This window comes from Diachasma alloeum, unplaced genomic scaffold, assembly GCF_001412515.2.
Source record: "Diachasma alloeum isolate Michigan unplaced genomic scaffold, Dall2.0 Dall_scaffold_00784, whole genome shotgun sequence".
NCBI lineage: Eukaryota > Metazoa > Arthropoda > Insecta > Hymenoptera > Braconidae > Diachasma > Diachasma alloeum.
This window is the reverse complement of record NW_021680914.1, coordinates 16,571-35,926: the sequence shown is the minus strand read 5'-3', so window position 1 is coordinate 35,926 and position 19,356 is coordinate 16,571. Positions and strand designations below refer to the sequence as shown.

Sequence of the window (19,356 nt, the reverse complement as noted above, 5' to 3'; positions counted from 1 at the left end):
CGAAAATTATTTTGAGCCGAGTAAATCCCGTACCCTCGTAATCCACATTTCTGCGTATGGTTTGCGATATGTTTCTTGTCGTTATTGGATTTTTGGGGACAATCAGTATTTAGTTTTAAGAAAATACGGTTCCGTTTGCGGTTTGTCGATTCCGCGTTGCTAAAAATCGGCTGGCGCCCTAAATACACGAAATAAGGATTGGATGAGCTGCTGATTGTTCCCGAAGTCAGACTTGTCGGATTACGAGAACGAAGGTAATGAGTTGGCCGTGTTTGGATAATCGAGACTTCTGGGTTAGGGTTTATTGAGTATTTGTTGAGGCCAAAGAAAAATCATTACAATTCTCATCGCCCGCCTTATAGATAGGGAAAATCCTCGCCTTGTTCCAACCTTGCACTAGACTCCCTGATCTCCAAACTTCCGCCAGCACATGGAAGACCTCAGCCCGGCCTCGTTCCGGGAGTTCTATCAGTATTTCCTTGATTATCCCATCTTCTCCTGGGGCTTTCTTGGACTTCATTCCCTTCACTGCCCAGTCAACCTCCTCAGGAGTGAGTTCTACGTCCCAATCAACTTCCGTCGCTGCAGCCTCTCCTGCTTCTGCTTGGTCCTGTTGTTGGGTTCTCTGAATCGTTTCCTCGCTCATCCCATCAAACCTGCTCCAGTTTTCAGCCGAATCAGTGTTCTCCTGGTCCGTGCCCCCTAGCAGCTGTTTAAAGTGGTTGATGAACTGCTCCTCCTCAACATCCCCCAGCACAGAGGCTTTCTTTTTGCGATACGGGTTAATTTTATTCCAGAGACCTGAGATGGCTCTGCAGTTCTCAATAGATTCCCACACCGTTTCCAGGTATTCCTTTTTCTTCTCTTTGTAGAGCAGTTGGAGCCGCCTCCTCTCTTCCAAGTGTTTGTTTGTCTTTGCTTGCGATTCTGGCGAGTCCAGTCGTTCTTTTAAACATTCAAATACCAAGATCCTCTGCTTTTTGTAGTCATTATCCAGCCAGCGGGGTTCCTTCGGGCCTGGAGGGGGGTTACCTGGTTTCTTGATCATGTCCACTGCTCTCGCAGCTGACCATATGGCTTCTCTGATCCTCTCCCAGCACCCTGCAGCATCGAGATTGGAATTCGCCAGTTCCTCACATGTTTTAAACAGGAGCCGTCGCCTCCCTCTGTTAGGAGCCATTTCCTCACTCTGCTCTACCTCGGGCCAGATGTCTTTCAGTGCCTCGCGCAAGGCTGGTCTTTTCGAAGCATTCCAGACTATTTTCTCCCTCCCTACTACTTCCACCTCCTCCTCCTCTCTAGTCTTACTGACCCGGCAACTGTCCTTTAGCGAAAGTTCCAAGTGAACTGGCAGGTGGTCCGATTCGATTCTAGGGATTATCCTTAGGTCGAAAATCAGTGGCTCCCCCACGTTCAGCTTAGTTAGCACCAAGTCTACTACCGACTGGCAGCCTCTCCCGACAAATGCGATCTTTCCAGTTGGATCGCTTTTGGTTGTTCCATTATTGATCAACAGAGCATATTGCTCACAAAATTCTAGCAGTTTTTTCCCCTCATCATCAACTTTAGTATCTTCCGAGCTCCGGGAGGGCAATAGTGACTCTTCACCTTCCTCTGCCTCTACCAGGGGAACTTGGTGCTCCCCTGTGTAAGCATTCCAGTCCCCCGCCAATACCAATGATTCCCCTTGTATCAGGCTCTCCCTTCTCCACCAACGGTCTCAGTGCCTGGGTGACGTTGCGAATGGAGTGATTGTTATATACTGCGATCATCCGGACAGCGTCCCCCGCTCCATGAGAAAGCCCCTGTAGCTGTATACCATATTTCCACTCCTCCATGCTTACTCGAGTTTTTATTGATTTTTTTACTCCAAATAGCTGTCCTCCGCGTGCTCTGGCTTTTTTATGAATTCCCGTAGCTGCCTTCCATTTCCAATTAAAATTCTTATTCAATCTTTTATTCATTTTTTCTGTCTTTGTCCTCCACCCACGTTTCTGGAAGAAGGATTACGTCATACTCTTGGAGCAATTTCCAGGCTCGGCCCAAGTTCTTAAAGCCTGCCATGTTCTAAGTAACTGTGTTAAGAACACTACCATTTGTGGCCCCTCCGAAAGGGCTTTTTCCATGCTCGTTGTACGAAGTCAGCTTCTTCCTCTTTCCACTGCCGGTACACTCCACCAGAGATCAACTTGGAATAGCCCACTTTGGCTGAAACCCCCAGCCCCTTAAGTCTTTCCGCTTCCCCCTGTAACCATTTTTGGATCTCGATCTCCCTGGCTGTAAGGTCATCCTCCAGCCACAAGTCATAACCAAGCAGATTTTTCAAGTTCCATTTTCTTTTCATAATTCTGATTTTATTTCTCAAGTATTTCAACTCAATCATCACTACGTCTTCGACTACCATCAATCTCTCCACCGCTGGCATGATCCCCGTTGCCTGATGCACGATGCCACATACTTCGTACTCTAGCAAGTCCAGGTTGGCGTCTGGACGTAGATTTTTCCAACCTCTCACCACCAAGTTTCTCTTTCTGATCGCTCTAGCCTCCAATTCCTCATCCACTTCAGATGCTGGGATTCTTGGGGGATGCCTGGGTTTCCCCTCCGACTCATTGCGACCTTGCTGGCTGCTTGGAGGGTTCTCCTGCATGTCTTGTGAGACTCTCCCCAATCTCCCAGCTTCTTGGCTCATCTCCTGCTCCTGGCTGTCATTGTACCGTCTCCAATACCCTCCTGAGTCGGGTGAAAGGCTTGATTTTTCCTGTAGGCCGCTCGTCCGAGCTGGGGAAGAGCTCTGGGGGAGTCCATCACTCCAGCAGATAGGTCCAACAGAGCCCCTGGGGGTCGTCTAGCTAGAGTTTCTGTCTCCATTTGATAGTGTGTCCTCTGCGTCATCTTCTGACTATTGTTCTTTCTCCTATTCTTTGGCTTGCGTTTGAAGAAGACTTCTTTCGCATTGGACACTTGCTGACCCTCATCCTGGGCCGTGCCACTGGTATCAGACTTGCCTCCAGGTACTTCGTTCTCAGCTGGTTTTTCTGTCCTTCCTTGGCGATGGATCGTCTCCTCCTGGAATCTGAGTTTTAATGCGTCAACCTGAGTTTGAAGGCTGAGAATCCCTTCCTCAATCCTATTCCCCCAATCGTCCAGTTGCCTAGTCACTTTTGTTAACAGCCTCTCTTCCATTTTCGCTAGCATGTGCCTGATCTCATCGGACATGACTTCCACCTTAGTATCGTTGTTATTGCCGTCTTTACTTCGGTATCACTCCTCGTCCCCCATATTATTCAGCGAAAGGGGTGTGGAAGAAGGTGGATCATTCTGCTCCGTGCTTTCTGACAGGAGGAGGTCCTCTGTGGAACATTGAGGGACTGTCTCCAAGCTCACCTGTCTTCCATCCAGTGAATGACTTGTTCGCCTGGCCCCTGACATGGCCGTTGCCTCTTGATGCACTTGCACCACCGTTGTCCCAGCCTCCCTATTTTCCAACTGCTATTCCTTCGACTCGCCATTCCAGAAAAACCTGTCAAGAGAATTGACTCCCATGCTACTGCCTTTTGTCTTTTTATCAATTTTAGCTTTTCCTTTCTGCTCGGGCGATTTTCGAGGGGTAGGCATGAGCCCCAGCTCCTGCTTAGCAAGTCCACATTTCCCCTTTGTCACACTCCTCGTAGCTGGTCTTTCCGTCCCCTGGCACGGGGTTTCCTTAAAGTTCAATTGCTTTTTTCCTCTGGGCTGATTCAACAAACTCTCTGGGGAGGGTTGGGCACAGTCACTTTACCCGCGCGGTGACGGGTCATTCCTAACTTCATTCGGTGGTGGGCACTTTCTCTTAGTGATAGTACCCGTTCCCACTCCCGTCTTCCTGTTATCAAACTTTCCCGAGGGTGTGCGAAACATTTAATTTATCGTTTTTCCACCTTTTATAACTAGAACTCCTCAGATATTGAATGAAAATGTGGAAAAAATTGTATCTGTACAAAACGCGTGTACACGTCGTGAGCGCCCTCCATCATTCAACCTCATGTAAGATATGGAATTGAGTTTCTTCCAGTTATCCTATTCTAAAAAGAACAGACACTCAAAGTCGATAACTATCTATATCTCGCAAGTCTGTCACGCTTATTCCTCATTGGTTTCAGTCGTCTGAGACAGCAAATTTAATTCATAATTAATTTAATTTTGAGATATTCAATTATGATTGTTATAATTACAGCGCTGTAGCGCGCGTTCGGTCGTTTAATATTAAAATTCATTCACATGAGGGTACATGTAGGACGATGCATGCACATGGGTGAGAAGTGATATGTGAAGGATCATACTGGTATCCATTCGGAAGCACCCTATCAATGAAATTGATAGAATTTGAGGAATAAAAAAATAGCTAATGTATTCTGTGTAGGGTACACGAACTGTCGCATGATATCTGCATACTATTCAATGTTATGCTTTTAAAGGCTCTTCCACATATGAATGAACAACATAGAACGCCTTTAAACCCCTATATGGAAAATCTTAAAACCTTATGGACGCGGATTTGGGTTAGGCGGGCTGCAACAATTGACCTAGTGAATATAAAATACAGTTTTTTCAATTTTTCAATCAACATTTTAACCAGAATCGAATTTCGAAGTTATTATCTTCGAATGCAGTTTCCGACTTCTGGTGATGAGTGACGTAAAAAATGACATAGAAAAAAAAATTCTGTTTTCGGATGAAGGATTGGTAAAAAATATTCAGTAGTAATAACCCAAGAGCTTCAAAATTATCGGGTATTTCCCGATAGCTTGGTTGCAAACAAATGAGGGTGTCAAGTTTTGCAGGTTAAAAAGTGCCGAGCACTTGCGCGAGGCATTTTTCTGCAAAACTTGGCGCGATGGTTTGTTTGCAAGGGAGCTTGAGGGAAATACCCGATTAATTTTGAATCTCGAGGGGTATTTGTCGGATTATTTATCCCAATCGGATTTTGACCAAGTTGAGTGCAGTGGACAACATCAGGAGGTGAATTGAGAAAGATATGAACAAATTATGTTAATAGAATAATCTGATTTCTATAAACTGTCAAATATAGGATTCTATCTGAAATGAGCCGAAAAAATGAAGAACTACTGCGAAATATTCAAACGCTAGGAGGAAATATCCGAAATAAAACTATCGGGTGGCCTCAAATACTACGCTCTGATTGGTCGAAATCCGATTGGGAAAAATAATCAATTTTTCATTAACTGTTATTGGACACCTTTAGACACCTTTAGAGTACAAAAACCGAAATTATGACCGAAATAAGTTGAATATTAGGAAAATCTCATTATTTATTTGAATGAAATTAATACCACATAATCTACTATCTTTTACAATAATTTTCGAGCCTTCTGCATCATTCAATCTCAAAAGGGCATTCTTTTATAAATTTTCAAAAGATAATTTATTCAGTAGACGATTTTTCGAGATGCAGCTTTAATATGTGTATATGTCGTAAGTATTTATATCCCTAGACAGTCATTTACATTTTCACAAAAGTGTAAAAGGTACTGAAAATTTTACGGACGGTTTAGCGTGGTCTCCCCTTAAAGTCAGTGGTGATCATTAAGACTAATCTTTTGTAAATATTTAAGGCAGTGAATATTCACACTCCTGCATGAATCCCTCCGGTACACTCCATACACTCCATGGGGTTTTCTGAGTGATTCACGCAGGCACGGAGTAGTTTATTGGGCATGTAGATAGTGCAGTGAGTGAGACCCGCAGGGAACCAGGTAATGTAGTTTCAGTGATTCACGCAAGAGTAAGTGGAGTGGTTAAAGCAGAATATTTTGTTTGGAGTGATTCACGCAAGAGTAAGTGGAGTGGTTCACGCAGAATATTTTTTGCTCGGAGTGATTCACGCAAGAGTGAGTGGAGTGGTTCAAGCGGAATATTTCTTGCTTGGAGTGATTCACGCAAGAGTGAGTGGAGTGGTTCACGCAGAATATTTCCTGTTCGGAGTGATTCACGCAGGAGTGAGTGGAGTGGTTCATGCAGAATGTTTTCTGTTAGGAGTGGTTCACGCAGAATATTTTCTCTTCCGAGTGATTCACACACAACCCGCAGCATTCGCGCAAATGTATGCAAGGGAACGTAGGAGTTCAGGACCCAGTCAGATAGTCCTGTTAGCGGGACAGGGGGGGGGGGATGAAATAACGTTAGTCACACAGGTGACCCTAGTGATTCAGGCAAGGGTGAATGAAGTTATTCATGCAGTACTCATATATTAGGTGTATAACTTCATCTTTCCCATTTTTTCATCGAGTGCAGTGTTTTATATAAAATTTGAATATTTATGCGCCCGTTGGCGATTTTGAAGAGTGAACCTGTTTTTAATACGCTATATGTCATACCTCGACGAGCTATGTAACTTCACAAAACAGTAGTATATACAATGGTGACAGATACGAAGCACATTAGGCACTGTATTCTCTACGAGTTCCAATAAGGAAAAAAAGCCATTGAAGCCCACCATTCGATTTGTTCTACTCTCGGAAGTAATATTGTCTTATGATACGTGTAAATATTGGTATAAACGCTGTAAAGATAGTGATTTCGATCTCAGTGACCGGGAATGCCCTGGACAGCCTGTGAAATTTGAAGATGCTGAATTGCAAGAATTATGTGACAAAGACGCAACGCAAACCCAAAAAGAGCTTGCAGCTCAGCTAGGAGTTACACAAGCAGCAGTGTTGAAACGATTACACGCAATGCGAAAAAGACAAAAGATAGGAAGATGGGTTCCACACGAACTGACTGACCATAACCTCAGCCAACGCATGAACACGTGCCTTTCGTTGCTGGCCAAGTGCCAGAAGAAAAATTTGTTGTCAAAAGTTGAGACGGGAGTTGAAAAATATATATTTTTTTGCTATTTCCAAACGCAAAAAGTGATGGGTGGATCCCGGAGAACCATCAGCATCCACTCCCCAACAAAAAATTCCCATGAGGAAGATTCTCCTATGCATTTGGTGGGATATGAAGGGCGTGCTCTATTACGAACTTTGGAAGTGGGTCAGACAGTTACTGCAGAGCGCTACAGTCGACAATTAAACAAATTGAGGGAGGTACTTGATGAGAAGAGGCCATTTACTGGGCAAGGGAGCCGGAAAGTCATGCTGCTCCATGATAACGCTCGACCTCATGTTGAAACAATTTTAAGCTTGGGCTGGGAGGTTGTACCGCACCCGGCTTATTCACCGGACTTGGCCCCTTCTGATCACCATCTGTTCCGGTCCATGCACCATGGAGGGCAGCCGCTTCCAAACTCTGGACGATGTACGAAAATTCGTCGATGACTTCATCGCCTCAAAGCCTGCAAGTTTTTTCGCGACGGCGTTCGTATGTTACCCGATCAATGGCGCAAGGTCATCGAAAACGATGGACGATATTTCGAGGATTGATCTAATATTTATATATTTTATAATATAAAATTTTTTTTTACCAAAAAAGGGAAAGATTAAGTTATACACCTAATAAATGGGAGAGATTCACGCAGATTGTTCTCTATTCTGCCTTATTCTCGCAGAATATTTTCTACTCGAAGTGATTCATGCAAGAGTGAGTGGAGTGGATCACGCAGGATATTTCCTGTACGGAGTGATTCACGCAGGGGTGAGTGGAGTGGTTCATGTAGAATTTTTTCTGTTAGGAGTGGTTCACGCAGAATATCTTTTGCTCGGAGTGATTCGCGCAAATGGATGCAAGGGAACGGTAGGAGTTCAGGACCCAGCTAGATAGACCTGTTAGCGGGGAAGGGGGGGGGGATGAAGTAACGTCAGTCACACAGATGACCCTAGTTATTAACGCACGGGTGGCTGAAGTTATTCACGCAGTACTCATATAAATGGGAGGGATTCACGCAGAATTTTCTCTATTCTGCCTGGTTCACGTAGAATATTTTCAGTTAGGAGTGATTCACGCACAACCCGCAGCATTCGCGCAAATGGATGCCACGGAACGTAGGAGTTCAGGAATCAGTCAGATAGTCCTGTTAGCGGCGGGGGGGATGAAGTAACGTTAGTCAACAGATGACCTTAGTGATTCACGCAAGGGTGAGTGACGTTATTCACGCAGTACTTATATAAATGGTAGGGAGTCACGCACAATGTTTCTATTCGGAGTAATTCACGCGGAATATTTTCTGTTAGGAGTGATTCACGTAAGAGTGATTGGAGGTGTTCACCCAGAATATTTCCTGTTCGAAGTGATTCACGCAAAACGCGTAGCATTCGCGCAAATGGATGCTACGGTACGTAAGAGTTCAGGACCCAGCCTGATAGTGCTGTTACAGCGGGGGGTGGGGGTGAAGTAACGTTGCTCACACAGATGTCCCTAGTGATTCACGCAAGAGTGAGTGAAGTTATTCACGTAGTACTTATGATAAATGGGAGGGATTCACATAGAATGTTCTGTATTCTGCCTGATTCTCTCAGAATATTTTCTACTCGGAGTGATGCACGCAAGAGTGAATGGAGTGGTTCGTGCAGAATATTTTCTGTTTGGAATAGTGGAAGTTAGTGGTCAGATAAAAAGAGAGTGATGATCACAAAGGAGCGGGTAATCACTTATGAAATCTGGAAATCTCTTTACCTTCCACTCTATATTTATTTATGACCACGGAATGGGATTTCATGAATTTCCACAAAATTGATTAATTCCTCCTGAAAATTTCATGAGATTTCACGGGATTTCTCAAGATTCCAAGATTACAATTTTATTTGTATTATCACCTCGCAACAGTTCTTTCTTATCTGATTATTAACTTCGTGCACTATCAACTTCATTAAACATTAATTGAATAAAATCGTTCATTAAATTGTCATGTTTTGGAACCCATATGTAAGTGCAACAGTGCAGGGGGAAAACTCCAGCCCGATTTCTGTTGATGGTAGCCCTCTTCAAGCGAAATTATCAATTGAAGAATAATGTCATATAAGTTCCACTTCTGAGGCCGAATCTCGAGGGCACTCAAGTGTACTTTGAAATTTGTCCCGGAGAGGGCTGCGAACAGCGAAACTATAATCCGTAGACTGCGGCTCCCCTATGCTACCCGTGTTCAAAAAATCACGAAGCGGGCAGAGAGAGTTGCGTTTGTGACAGCTTCCTGTCTTTGTCAAACGGTCCCGTAAAGAAGCATAGAATATGTATATATAGGTATACTAGCGCCGCAACGTTGATTTTCTTCCATTATATCTGAAATAGAAGTATAACTTCTTTTTACGCATAATTATGAAGGAATATTTCCTAAATATTTGACGTGTTATTTTCCGTCACAAATAGCATTTCTTTATTCGACCGTTTCGCGTGTGGGTTTCTAATTTAAAAATCACCAGACGGGAAGTCACCAACCGACAGCAAGAGTCACGAGAGAGGTTCAGTATATTTTGTTAATTATTTTGTTTTGTATTGCCTTCTGTATTGTTTGAATCGAATCTGGCGCCGACATCGTGGAACTGAGGTAGCAACGTCTCCGAGAATCGTCGAGGGACTTCGGGACACTTCGAGTTCGTGATGAGAGCCTCATGGGTCTTCGGATTGCCAGAGGTCGCCAGCTCTCGGGCAACTCTAGGGGAAACGTGACGTAGGAGCCCGGCTAGTTCAATGTGGAAGGGGAAGTGAAGGATTTCACCAAGATCAGAAGGAGGTTGAGTTGAATCGTCCTTTGGGGACAGAATGGTGTGGACAATGATTTGGAAGGATGTCAGAGGACATTTGGATTTATTTGATACTCTGGGATAAATTGTTTTTGATTAAATAACGTCTGAGAAGTCACTGCGCATGCGCCGATGGACTTGGTTCGGCCATGTGAGCGACAGATTCTAGTTGCTTGGAAACTGATTGGAGGAGTGAACGGAACGAGCAGCCGATGAGCGTCGTTGCCGCGTTTTCACAGTCCAGCGTGGTGTCGCTGGGAAAACGAACCTCACTTCCCATTTGATGGTTTCGCCATACGTTGTGTTTGATTAATTTGTGGAGTTCGTTTGCGTTAATTTCGGAGTTTTGGGGAGCCTGAAGGCGCCCTGGAAAGAGAAACAAACCTGTGGAGGAATCCCCGAGGGGATTTGTCTGGAGGAAGGTCCCGAGGACTCGGATTTGAGGAGTTTTTGGAGACGTTTTCCGGAGACATCAAGGTGGACTGCTGGGTGAGCGGGATGGCTACAACTCTGTATGACGCACCTGTGTGAATTTGTCGTGAGTAGGACTCTGGCCAATTTTAGAGTTTTGAATAGATGTTCTGTGCATCTTAGTCCCGTAGGACTTTTAGAGTTTCGAAATAATTCCCGGATAGAGTCCTAGTCACTCTGATCAGTAATTGATTAGTGGATCTCTTTTGTCTCTCTCTCGTGCGTATTTGGAATTATTGTGTTTGATCATTCGATTTCGGTTGTCTTGCGACATTGAGTCATTTCGTAGAGTTTCGGGCTCTCGTGTTTCATGTTGCGAGTGACGATTATTTTATGAATATTTTATTTTTGAAACGATGCTTGGAAAACTAGTTAGCGTTGCGTCTAAATGAATTTGTATTAGACGAACACTCTCTCTGCCGGTTAATATTCAGTGAAGGACATTGAACGTAGGTCTTTTGTGTCTCGTGACCTTGCCTCGTTTCGCTGGCCCGTTGTCTTGAGTTTTCGTATTTGTTTCGGACAGCCAGCTTTACTTGTCACATAGACGAATTTTTGGGTTTCGATCGTTCAGTGTTGTTCAATCTACATGATTATTGTTGACAATATTTTGATTCTGGTTTTTTATTTTTCTCTTTGACATTGTTTATTCTTGACTGTTTGGGATGGTTGGATCTTTCAATTTAACTATCGGAATCTCTTTTGACTAAATTGACTAAGTATCTTACTTCTTTACTTTCCTATCAGAATTCTGTATTATTTATGTATTAATTCCTTGGACAATTGTAGAATCTGTAACTATCGAAGCCTCATGATCGTTGATCGATCGAAATAACCCAAAGGGGGTTTTTCAAAAAAATGATTTGTTTTATTTGTATCGAGTCATCTAAGTCTGATTAAATATTGTGATTTTCCCCCGCAATCTTGAGTTAAATTTATTTATTCGGTCAATACCTAGTCATACTTTAATCTAAGCTTCGCCAGTGACCTTCACGCCGTTCTTCGGTCGGAGTTAGCAGGAGACCGTTTCGAAGCTTGGGATTATTCTGGAAATTTTGTTTTTGGCTGTTCGTTTCGTTCCAGTGGTCGTTCTGGTAATAACGATTTGGCGCTCGACTAATTTATTGTTTCAGGGTTGTCGTGCGTCGAAGGGCCACGTAGTGGATCGAGGGTTCCGTGAACCTCAGGAAATTACGTCACAATATATAGAAAACAGTAGAAAGTCGACTTTTCGAAATAGAAAATAGTCTGCATGAATCACTTGCGTCTATGCAAGTGCTGCGTAAACCGCTCCACTCGCCCTTACTTGAATCACTAGTCATCTGTGTGACTAACGTTATTTCATTCCCCCCGCCCTCCGCTGCTAACAGGACTATCTGACTAGGTTCTGACCTCATACGTTCCGCTGCATCCATTTGCGCGAATGCTGCGGGTTGTGCGTGAATCACTCCAAAGAGAAAATTTTCTGCGTGAGCCACTCTACTCATTCTTGCGTGAATCACTCCGAGCAAAAAAAGTTCTGCGTGAACCACTCCACGAATATTCTGCGTGGCTCACTCATATCTATGTAAGTGCTGCGTGAACCACTCCACTCAATCTTGCGTGAATCACTACAAAGAGAAACTTTTCTGCATTAATCACTCACTTTTGTGTGAATCACTCCCAGTAGAAAATATTCTGTGAGAATCAGGCAAAATAGAGAACAATCTGCGTGAATCCCTCCCATTTATGAGTACTGCATGAATAACTCCACTCAGCCTTACGTGAATCACTAGGGTCATCTGCATGACTAACGTTATTTCATCCGCCCCATCCCCCTGTCCCGCTAACAGGACTATCTGACTGGGTCCTGAACTCCTACGTTCTCTTGCATCCATTTGCGCGAATGCTGCGGGTTGTGCGTGAATCACTCGGAAGAGAAAATATTCTGCGTGAACCACTCCTAAGCGAAAATATTCTGCATGAACCACTCCACTCAATCCTGCGTGAATCACTCCGAACAGGAAATATTCAGCGTGAACCACTCCACTCTTGCGTCAATCACTCTGAGCGAAAAATATTCTCTGTGAACCACTGCACAAATATTCTGCGTGACTCACATCTACAGGGTGTCCCATAGTATGTGACAAAAGTAAATTGGTTATCCGCACAACTGAGGAACATTTCAAAAAATATCCAAATGATACTCTTCGGAAGGCTTCCCAAACCTTGAAAGTCTCAAGAACTTCACTTCACCGTATCTTAAAAGTGTTTTTAAACTAGCATCCCTACAAAATTTCTGTACATCAATTTTTAACTGAAGAAGCGATGGTTCGTCGTGTGGAATTTTACCAAGAGCTTTACAATCTTTTTGAATCCAAGGGGATGAAGGCACAGAATATCATCTTCTCTGACGAAGCACATTTCTACTTAGGTGGCTTGGTAAATAAACAAATTTTTCGCTTTTGGGGGACTGAGTCACCACACGTCGTTGAAACCAAGTCTTCACGCCCGAAAAAAGTTACTGCATGGGCGGCAGTTACCATAAAGGGTGTTTTCCTTGAATTCCTCGAGAGTCGGACAATTAATGCTGACATTTACTGTGAGTACTTGAAAAAGAAGTTTTTTCCTTGGGCACGAAAAAATCAATTAGTCAAGAATTTCTACTTCATGCAAGATGGTGCCGCCCCACACAGGACTACTGGAGTATTTGAAACACTTTTTTCCGTTTACGGCACACGCGTGTTAGGTTTAGGTTACCCTACATATGCCCACGGGGCATGGAATAGCCGCCTTACAGTCCTTACTTAAATCTCTGTGATTTTTGCCTGTGGGGTTTTCTCAAGGACAAGTGCTATGAAAAGCATCCGACGACTGTGGAAGAGTTGCAAGACGCAATTAGGGATGCTGTCCGAGCTATTGATGAAAACATAATACAGCGCATCTATACCGGCTTCGAGCGTAGGATAGAGTTCTGTAGTACAAGTGATGGCGGACACTTGAAAGGGATGGTATTATAATTTGCCGAATGTTCTGTGTACAATAAAAAAAACAACAATTATTTACACTTANTGGGGTAGTGGAAAATGAAGGGGGAAAAGCGTCGAAATCAATTAAACGCCATGACGGGAATTTTGGACGGGCGGAGTAGTCGAAAAATGCATGGAAAATTGCATGGAAAAGGATAGAGTTCTGTAGTACAAGTGATGGCGGACACTTGGAAGGGATTGTATTATAATTTGTCGAATCTTCTGTGTACAATAAAAAAAAACAACAATTATTTACACTTAACTGTATTCAAGTTATTCGCAATTTACTTTTGTCACATACTATGGGACACCCTGTATGCAAATCTTGCATCAACCCCTCCACTCACTTTTGCGTGAATCACTCCGATCAGAAAATATTCCGTGTGAACCACTCCACTCACTCTTGCGTGAATCACTCCGAACAGAAACTTTTCTGAGTAAATCACTCGTAACAGAATGTATTCTGCATGAACCACTCTACTCACTCTTGCGTGAATCACTCCGAGTAGAAAATATTCTGCGAGAATCAGGCAGAATAGAGAACATTCAAAGCGAATCCCTCCCATTGATATAACTACTGCGTGAATAACTTCACTCACCCTTGCGTGAATTATTAGGGTCATCTATGTGACTAACGTTATTTCACCCCCCCCCCCCTAATTTTCTAAACAANCAAATGTGTTTTATTTAAACAAAAAAGGGCGGAGTCATATTCACACACCAAATAAATCCTGTATCAACCCCTCCGCTCACTCTTGCGTGAATCACTCCGAACAGAAAATATTTTGCTTGAACCACTCACTCTTGCGTGAATCACTCCGTGCAAAAAATATTCTACGTGAACCACTCCAGAAATATTCTGCGTGACTCACTCACATCTATGCAAATCCTGCATCAATTCCTCCACTCTTGCGTGATTCACTCCGAACAGAAAATATTCTGCGTGAACCCCTCCACTCACGCCTGCGTGAATCACTCCGAACAGGAAATATTTTGCCTGGACCACTCCACTCACTCCTGCGTGAGTCACTCCGAACAGTAAATATTCTGCGTGAACCACTCCACTCACTCTTGCGTGAATCACGCCGAACAAAAAATATTCTGCTTGAACCACTCCACTCACTCTTGCGTGAATCACTCAAACTACATTATCTGGTTCCCTGCGGGTCTCACTGCACTATCTACATGCCCCATGAACTACTCCATGCCTGCGTGAATCACTCAGAAAATCCCATGGAGTGTGGGACTGAGGAGATTGTAGCCCTGAGTGTCAGAGGTGAGAGACAACGATTGTAGTGGGGATTGGGAAAAGTGGGGGTAAATTTGAGGACCACAATCTCCTCAGTTCAACCATACGGAGTGCACCGGAGGGATTCACGCAGGAGTGTGAATAGCCACTGCCAATACTTCAATACCTTCTATTCGATTGTATGGATGTTAATAAATGTCAAAAGATGTAAATACTCATGAAAAATATACATATTAGAATTACAACTAGAAAAATCTTACATTCTCGAAAAAAAAACAATTTTTTTCAATTTGTAAAAAAATGTTGCGTTCAAGATCCAATAATGGAATAGGTCCAACAATGGACGTAAAGGATAGTAGATTGTGGTATAAATTTCATTCCAATTAAAAATGGGCTTTTTTAACAATCAAGTTTTGTGGTCAATATTTCGGTTTTTATACTCTAAAGGTGTTCAAATAACATTTGATAAAAAAATAAGGCCCAGGTGGATTATCTTTCGAACGTGATATTGGTTTTTTTTTATTTTGATAATCTGAAATGGTCTCCAATTGCTATTCAGTTTTACATAGCCCTGGAGTCTCCGAAAATTATAATTGGAAAAAACGTTGAAAAAAAATGAACATTTTCAAAGAGTGTTTTTGAATAATATTAAGAAACAAACCCAATAGAGAGGAAATGGCAAATTAATAATTTGATGCATCTAATGGCTGTTAGGTCGTCATTTGTCACAGTAGTCAATGGCTGTCAGATCGTTAGTTACCATGATAAATTGTCCATTCACTATTTTCTCTCTATTGGACTTATTTCTTAATTTTTATTAAAAACGTTCTTTGAAAACACTCAGTTTTTTCTGACTTTTTTTTATTGTACTATCATAATCTTTAGGGACTCCTGCGTGATGTAATATCCAACGAGAATAGTGATATATTTTACATTATGAAGATGGAGAAACAACGAGATAACGTTCGAAAGATAATCCACCCGGGCCTTAAATTAATTTTTTCAATTTGTCATCGAAAAACTGAAATTTTTTGTCTTCATAATTTTTCACGTAACTCATTACCAAAACCTGAAAATTGCGTCCGAAGGTAAACCTTCGATATTCAATTTTGGCTGAATGATTGATTAAAAAAATGAAAATATATATGGGGTATTCCATGTGAACTCACCCAGGTCAAAACCCTCACCATCGCCAATCATATTGCCGATTTTTTCTGTGTTTGTATATGGAAAAATATGACTTCTCAAATTTTTTCAGATTTTTTGAGGCGTCCTGTAGGCAGCCATGTTTTTTTTTGCAAGTTTTGTCTTCAAATGCCTGTAACTTCCGTAAAAATCAATCGATTTGAGTTTTTTTTTTACAAAATGTACGTCTTCAAACACACTTTCCATATAAAAATATGATAATTTTTTTCAATTCGTCCTTCCAACGATTTCCTCAGAAACACCTCAAAAAACTTCAAAAAACGAATCGTTTTCAAAGTTGGACCCTTTTTATATTGTTCAGAAAATTTCAGTGAATATATTGGACCAAAATAAAATTTTTCACCAAAGGCCAAAGTGGGATCTCTATTAAACACACCACTCGGAAAGATTTATTGTTAACGAATTTTCAAAAAATTCATCAAATTGTTCCAGATTCGAATATAATGCAGTGATTCTTCAGGGCGTAAATTCAAATAATGCTTCTGCGTTCAAATACGAAAAGAATTTTGAAATTTTTGAAATTTTTCATCCCGGATTCATTTATTCAAATTGAAAATAACGGTCACGAAATGGGAAGCCCACTTTGNGTCCTGTAGGCAGCCATGTTTTTTTTTGCAAGTTTTGTCTTCAAATGCCTGTAACTTCCGTAAAAATCAATCGATTTGAGTTTTTTTTTTACAAAATGTACGTCTTCAAACACACTTTCCATATAAAAATATGATAATTTTTTTCAATTCGTCCTTCCAACGATTTCCTCAGAAACACCTCAAAAAACTTCAAAAAACGAATCGTTTTCAAAGTTGGACCCTTTTTATATTGTTCAGAAAATTTCAGTGAATATATTGGACCAAAATAAAATTTTTCACCAAAGGCCAAAGTGGGATCTCTATTAAACACACCACTCGGAAAGATTTATTGTTAACGAATTTTCAAAAAATTCATCAAATTGTTCCAGATTCGAATATAATGCAGTGATTCTTCAGGGCGTAAATTCAAATAATGCTTCTGCGTTCAAATACGAAAAGAATTTTGAAATTTTTGAAATTTTTCATCCCGGATTCATTTATTCAAATTGAAAATAACGGTCACGAAATGGGAAGCCCACTTTGGCCTTTGATGAAAAATTTTGTGTTCGTCCAATATATTCATTGAAATTTTTTGAAAAATATAAAAAGGGTCCAAGTTTGATAACGACTCGTTTTTTGAGGTTCTTCTGAAGAAATCGATGGAAGAACGAATTGAAAAAAATTGGTATATTTTTATATGGAAAGTGTGTTCGAAGACGCACATTTTGTTAAGAAAAACTCAAATCGGTTGATTTTTACGGAAGTCACAGGCATTTGAAGATAAAACTTGCAAAAAAACATGGCTGTCCACAGGATGCCTCAAAAAAATCTGAAAAAATTTGAGAAGTCATATTTTTCCATATACAACCATAGAAAAAATCGGCAATATGATTGGCGATGGTGAGGGTTTTGACCTGGGTGAGTTCATATGGAATACCCCATATACGGTATTTTATATTCACCTGGTGGATGGTTGGTGTCATCCTCAACCAAATCTTAGACCATAAGGTTTTAAACCTCACGAGTTTACATGGAATGTCCCATATGCAAGCTTTAAATTCAAGGATTTGTGTTTACCAATACTGTCCAGTCTTTCCTTAATAATCGTTATAAAGAATGAAAAAAGAAACGAATGGCTAGAAAAAAATCATAGCTCACTTCCCTGGAAGTCTACGGGAATTGACGTATTCTTTAGTCATCCGAAAGCAAGATCATTCATGATAAGTGCAAGTCTCACCGAAACATCAAATTTATTACTGTTTGGCATTTCATGATACCATGACCATTACCTGCTCCTCCAGTCCCTTCTGGAAATGGGATACTCCCAGTGAGAAATACGACAACGTGATTCACATTGTCCGCATCAGGAACAGTAATCAAGAACTGATTTTGATTCATCTGCAGGATATTCGTTTCCACCTAGAAGGAGAAGAAAGTGTATCACATAACAAAAGCATCATTTGACATCCAAAAATGTTACGAGCCACTTGTACCAGATTTTGTTTAGCTATTTTGACTTCCTGAGTAACTATTTCTTTATAGAAACGAAATAGGTTAGCAGGCCTAGGCAGGTTTACGCGTTAAGGTTAGCGAAGGGCGGTGTAGTTGGGTGTACAAAAAATAATTACAAGAGATTCAAATTAAATGCAACACATACGAATAAGAAATCCTCTGTTTGCAGGCTGAAAAGCCGGCGCCTAGAATATTCTTATCATTAACCCAATGCTCAGATACACACTGGAAACTTTTAGTGTATGCAGATCCATTATCGATTTATTTACTCACCAAACGACCAGACACGATAATCCCAAACATTTTTAAAACCTTTGACATTATACAATAAATAATTCTGCAATCACTGAAATTACTTTATGTAAGGAAATGCACGTGTTTTTTATTGTAAAGAATACAGACGCCCATCGAAGCCCGGATCCGGGCGTTTATTTTTAGGCGTAAAACCCTCAGTACCCCGAGCGCGAGATGGCGCCAACATCAACTCGACGACGACCATAGACATATAAAACCTAGACCGCGCATGTGGTGGGGCAAGCTGTACAGGTTTAGGCAGAGAGAGATGCTCTCGGTCCCTACTTATCCTAGTTAGGCAGTGCTGCGAGTGGGAAGAGAGATGGGGTGCGTTTCGGAATCAACTACCGTAGCTGCAGTAAAGCGAAATAGATGCTGCCAGGTGGGAGTAAAAATTTAACTGCGTACGGGAAACCACGGAGAAACGTTTTCTCATCGTTTTATCGCAAATTAATATTTTTTTTTCGACATTAGAATTCATGACAATTGAAAGAATTGTAAAAATATTAGAATGGTGAATTTTTGTTGTGTGTGTGTGTGGTGTTGAACGATCAGCTGTCATGCATTGCGCATCTCACTTTCCATATGTATGATATAGTATAAATTACGTTTTTCGAGGACCATAAAAATAATAATATCAAATGATAATCATTGACTCGAGTATAATAATTGAGACCTACATCCTGAAACTATTGACATGTGATCATTAAAATTTTGGAGTGTCATTACGTACAACAATATTTTAAACAGAATTCACAAATTTATAGTGTCCTCACAAGACACAGAAAATGCGCACCCGCAGTACAATTTATTCGAGTTCCAATATAACAATTACAGTAAAAATTACTTATAAAGATACTAGGGGGCTGCGCCCCCTGCTCGCTCCGCTCGCAAACCCCAGGGGGGCTTCGCCCCACCCCGCTCGCTTCGCTCGGTCCCCCCTCCCCGTGTGGCGGAGTGAGTGCGGCCGGGAGGGTTTTTTCGATAGCTCTATACATACTTTACCATAAGAGGCCACATACGTATAATTCCCCCCCATATAGGGGCACCCCCAATAAATGGGTACCCCCATTTATAGGCACCCCCCATAAATGGGCACCACCATATATAGGTACCCCCCCATATATGGGCACCCCCCATAACTGGGCACCCCATATATAGGCACCCCCCATATATATAGGTACCCCCCATATTTTCGGCACCCCCCCATATATTAGCACTCCCCCATATATGGGCACCCCCCATATATATGGCACCCCTCTATATATGGGCATCCACCCAAATATGGGCAGCCCCCTTAGAACCCCCATGACCCTTATGACCCTTACCACTCCTATGACCCTCGTGACTCTTAGCACTCCTATGACCCT

General features: G+C 41.9%; 1 protein-coding gene across 4 annotated transcripts in view; it reads right to left on the bottom strand.

Moving 5' to 3' along the window:
- Positions 1-18,159, bottom strand: part of LOC107044727 (protein OPI10 homolog) — a 74,921-nt gene extending 56,762 nt beyond the window's left edge. For 2 of the 4 annotated variants that reach the window (XM_015266736.1, XM_015266739.1), the window contains exons 1-2: positions 17,966-18,159; positions 17,470-17,599 (exon numbers count right to left, since the gene is read on the bottom strand). In XM_015266736.1, coding sequence (XP_015122222.1) covers positions 17,470-17,599; positions 17,966-18,013 — 178 coding nt within the window. In that variant the 5' untranslated portion in view covers positions 18,014-18,159. Of the gene's footprint in view, positions 1-17,469; positions 17,600-17,837; positions 17,910-17,965 lie in introns of those variants that run through there. The other 2 variants (XM_015266738.1, XM_015266737.1) reach the window with 2 other exon arrangements.
- Between the last annotated feature and the right edge of the window lie 1,197 nt (positions 18,160-19,356).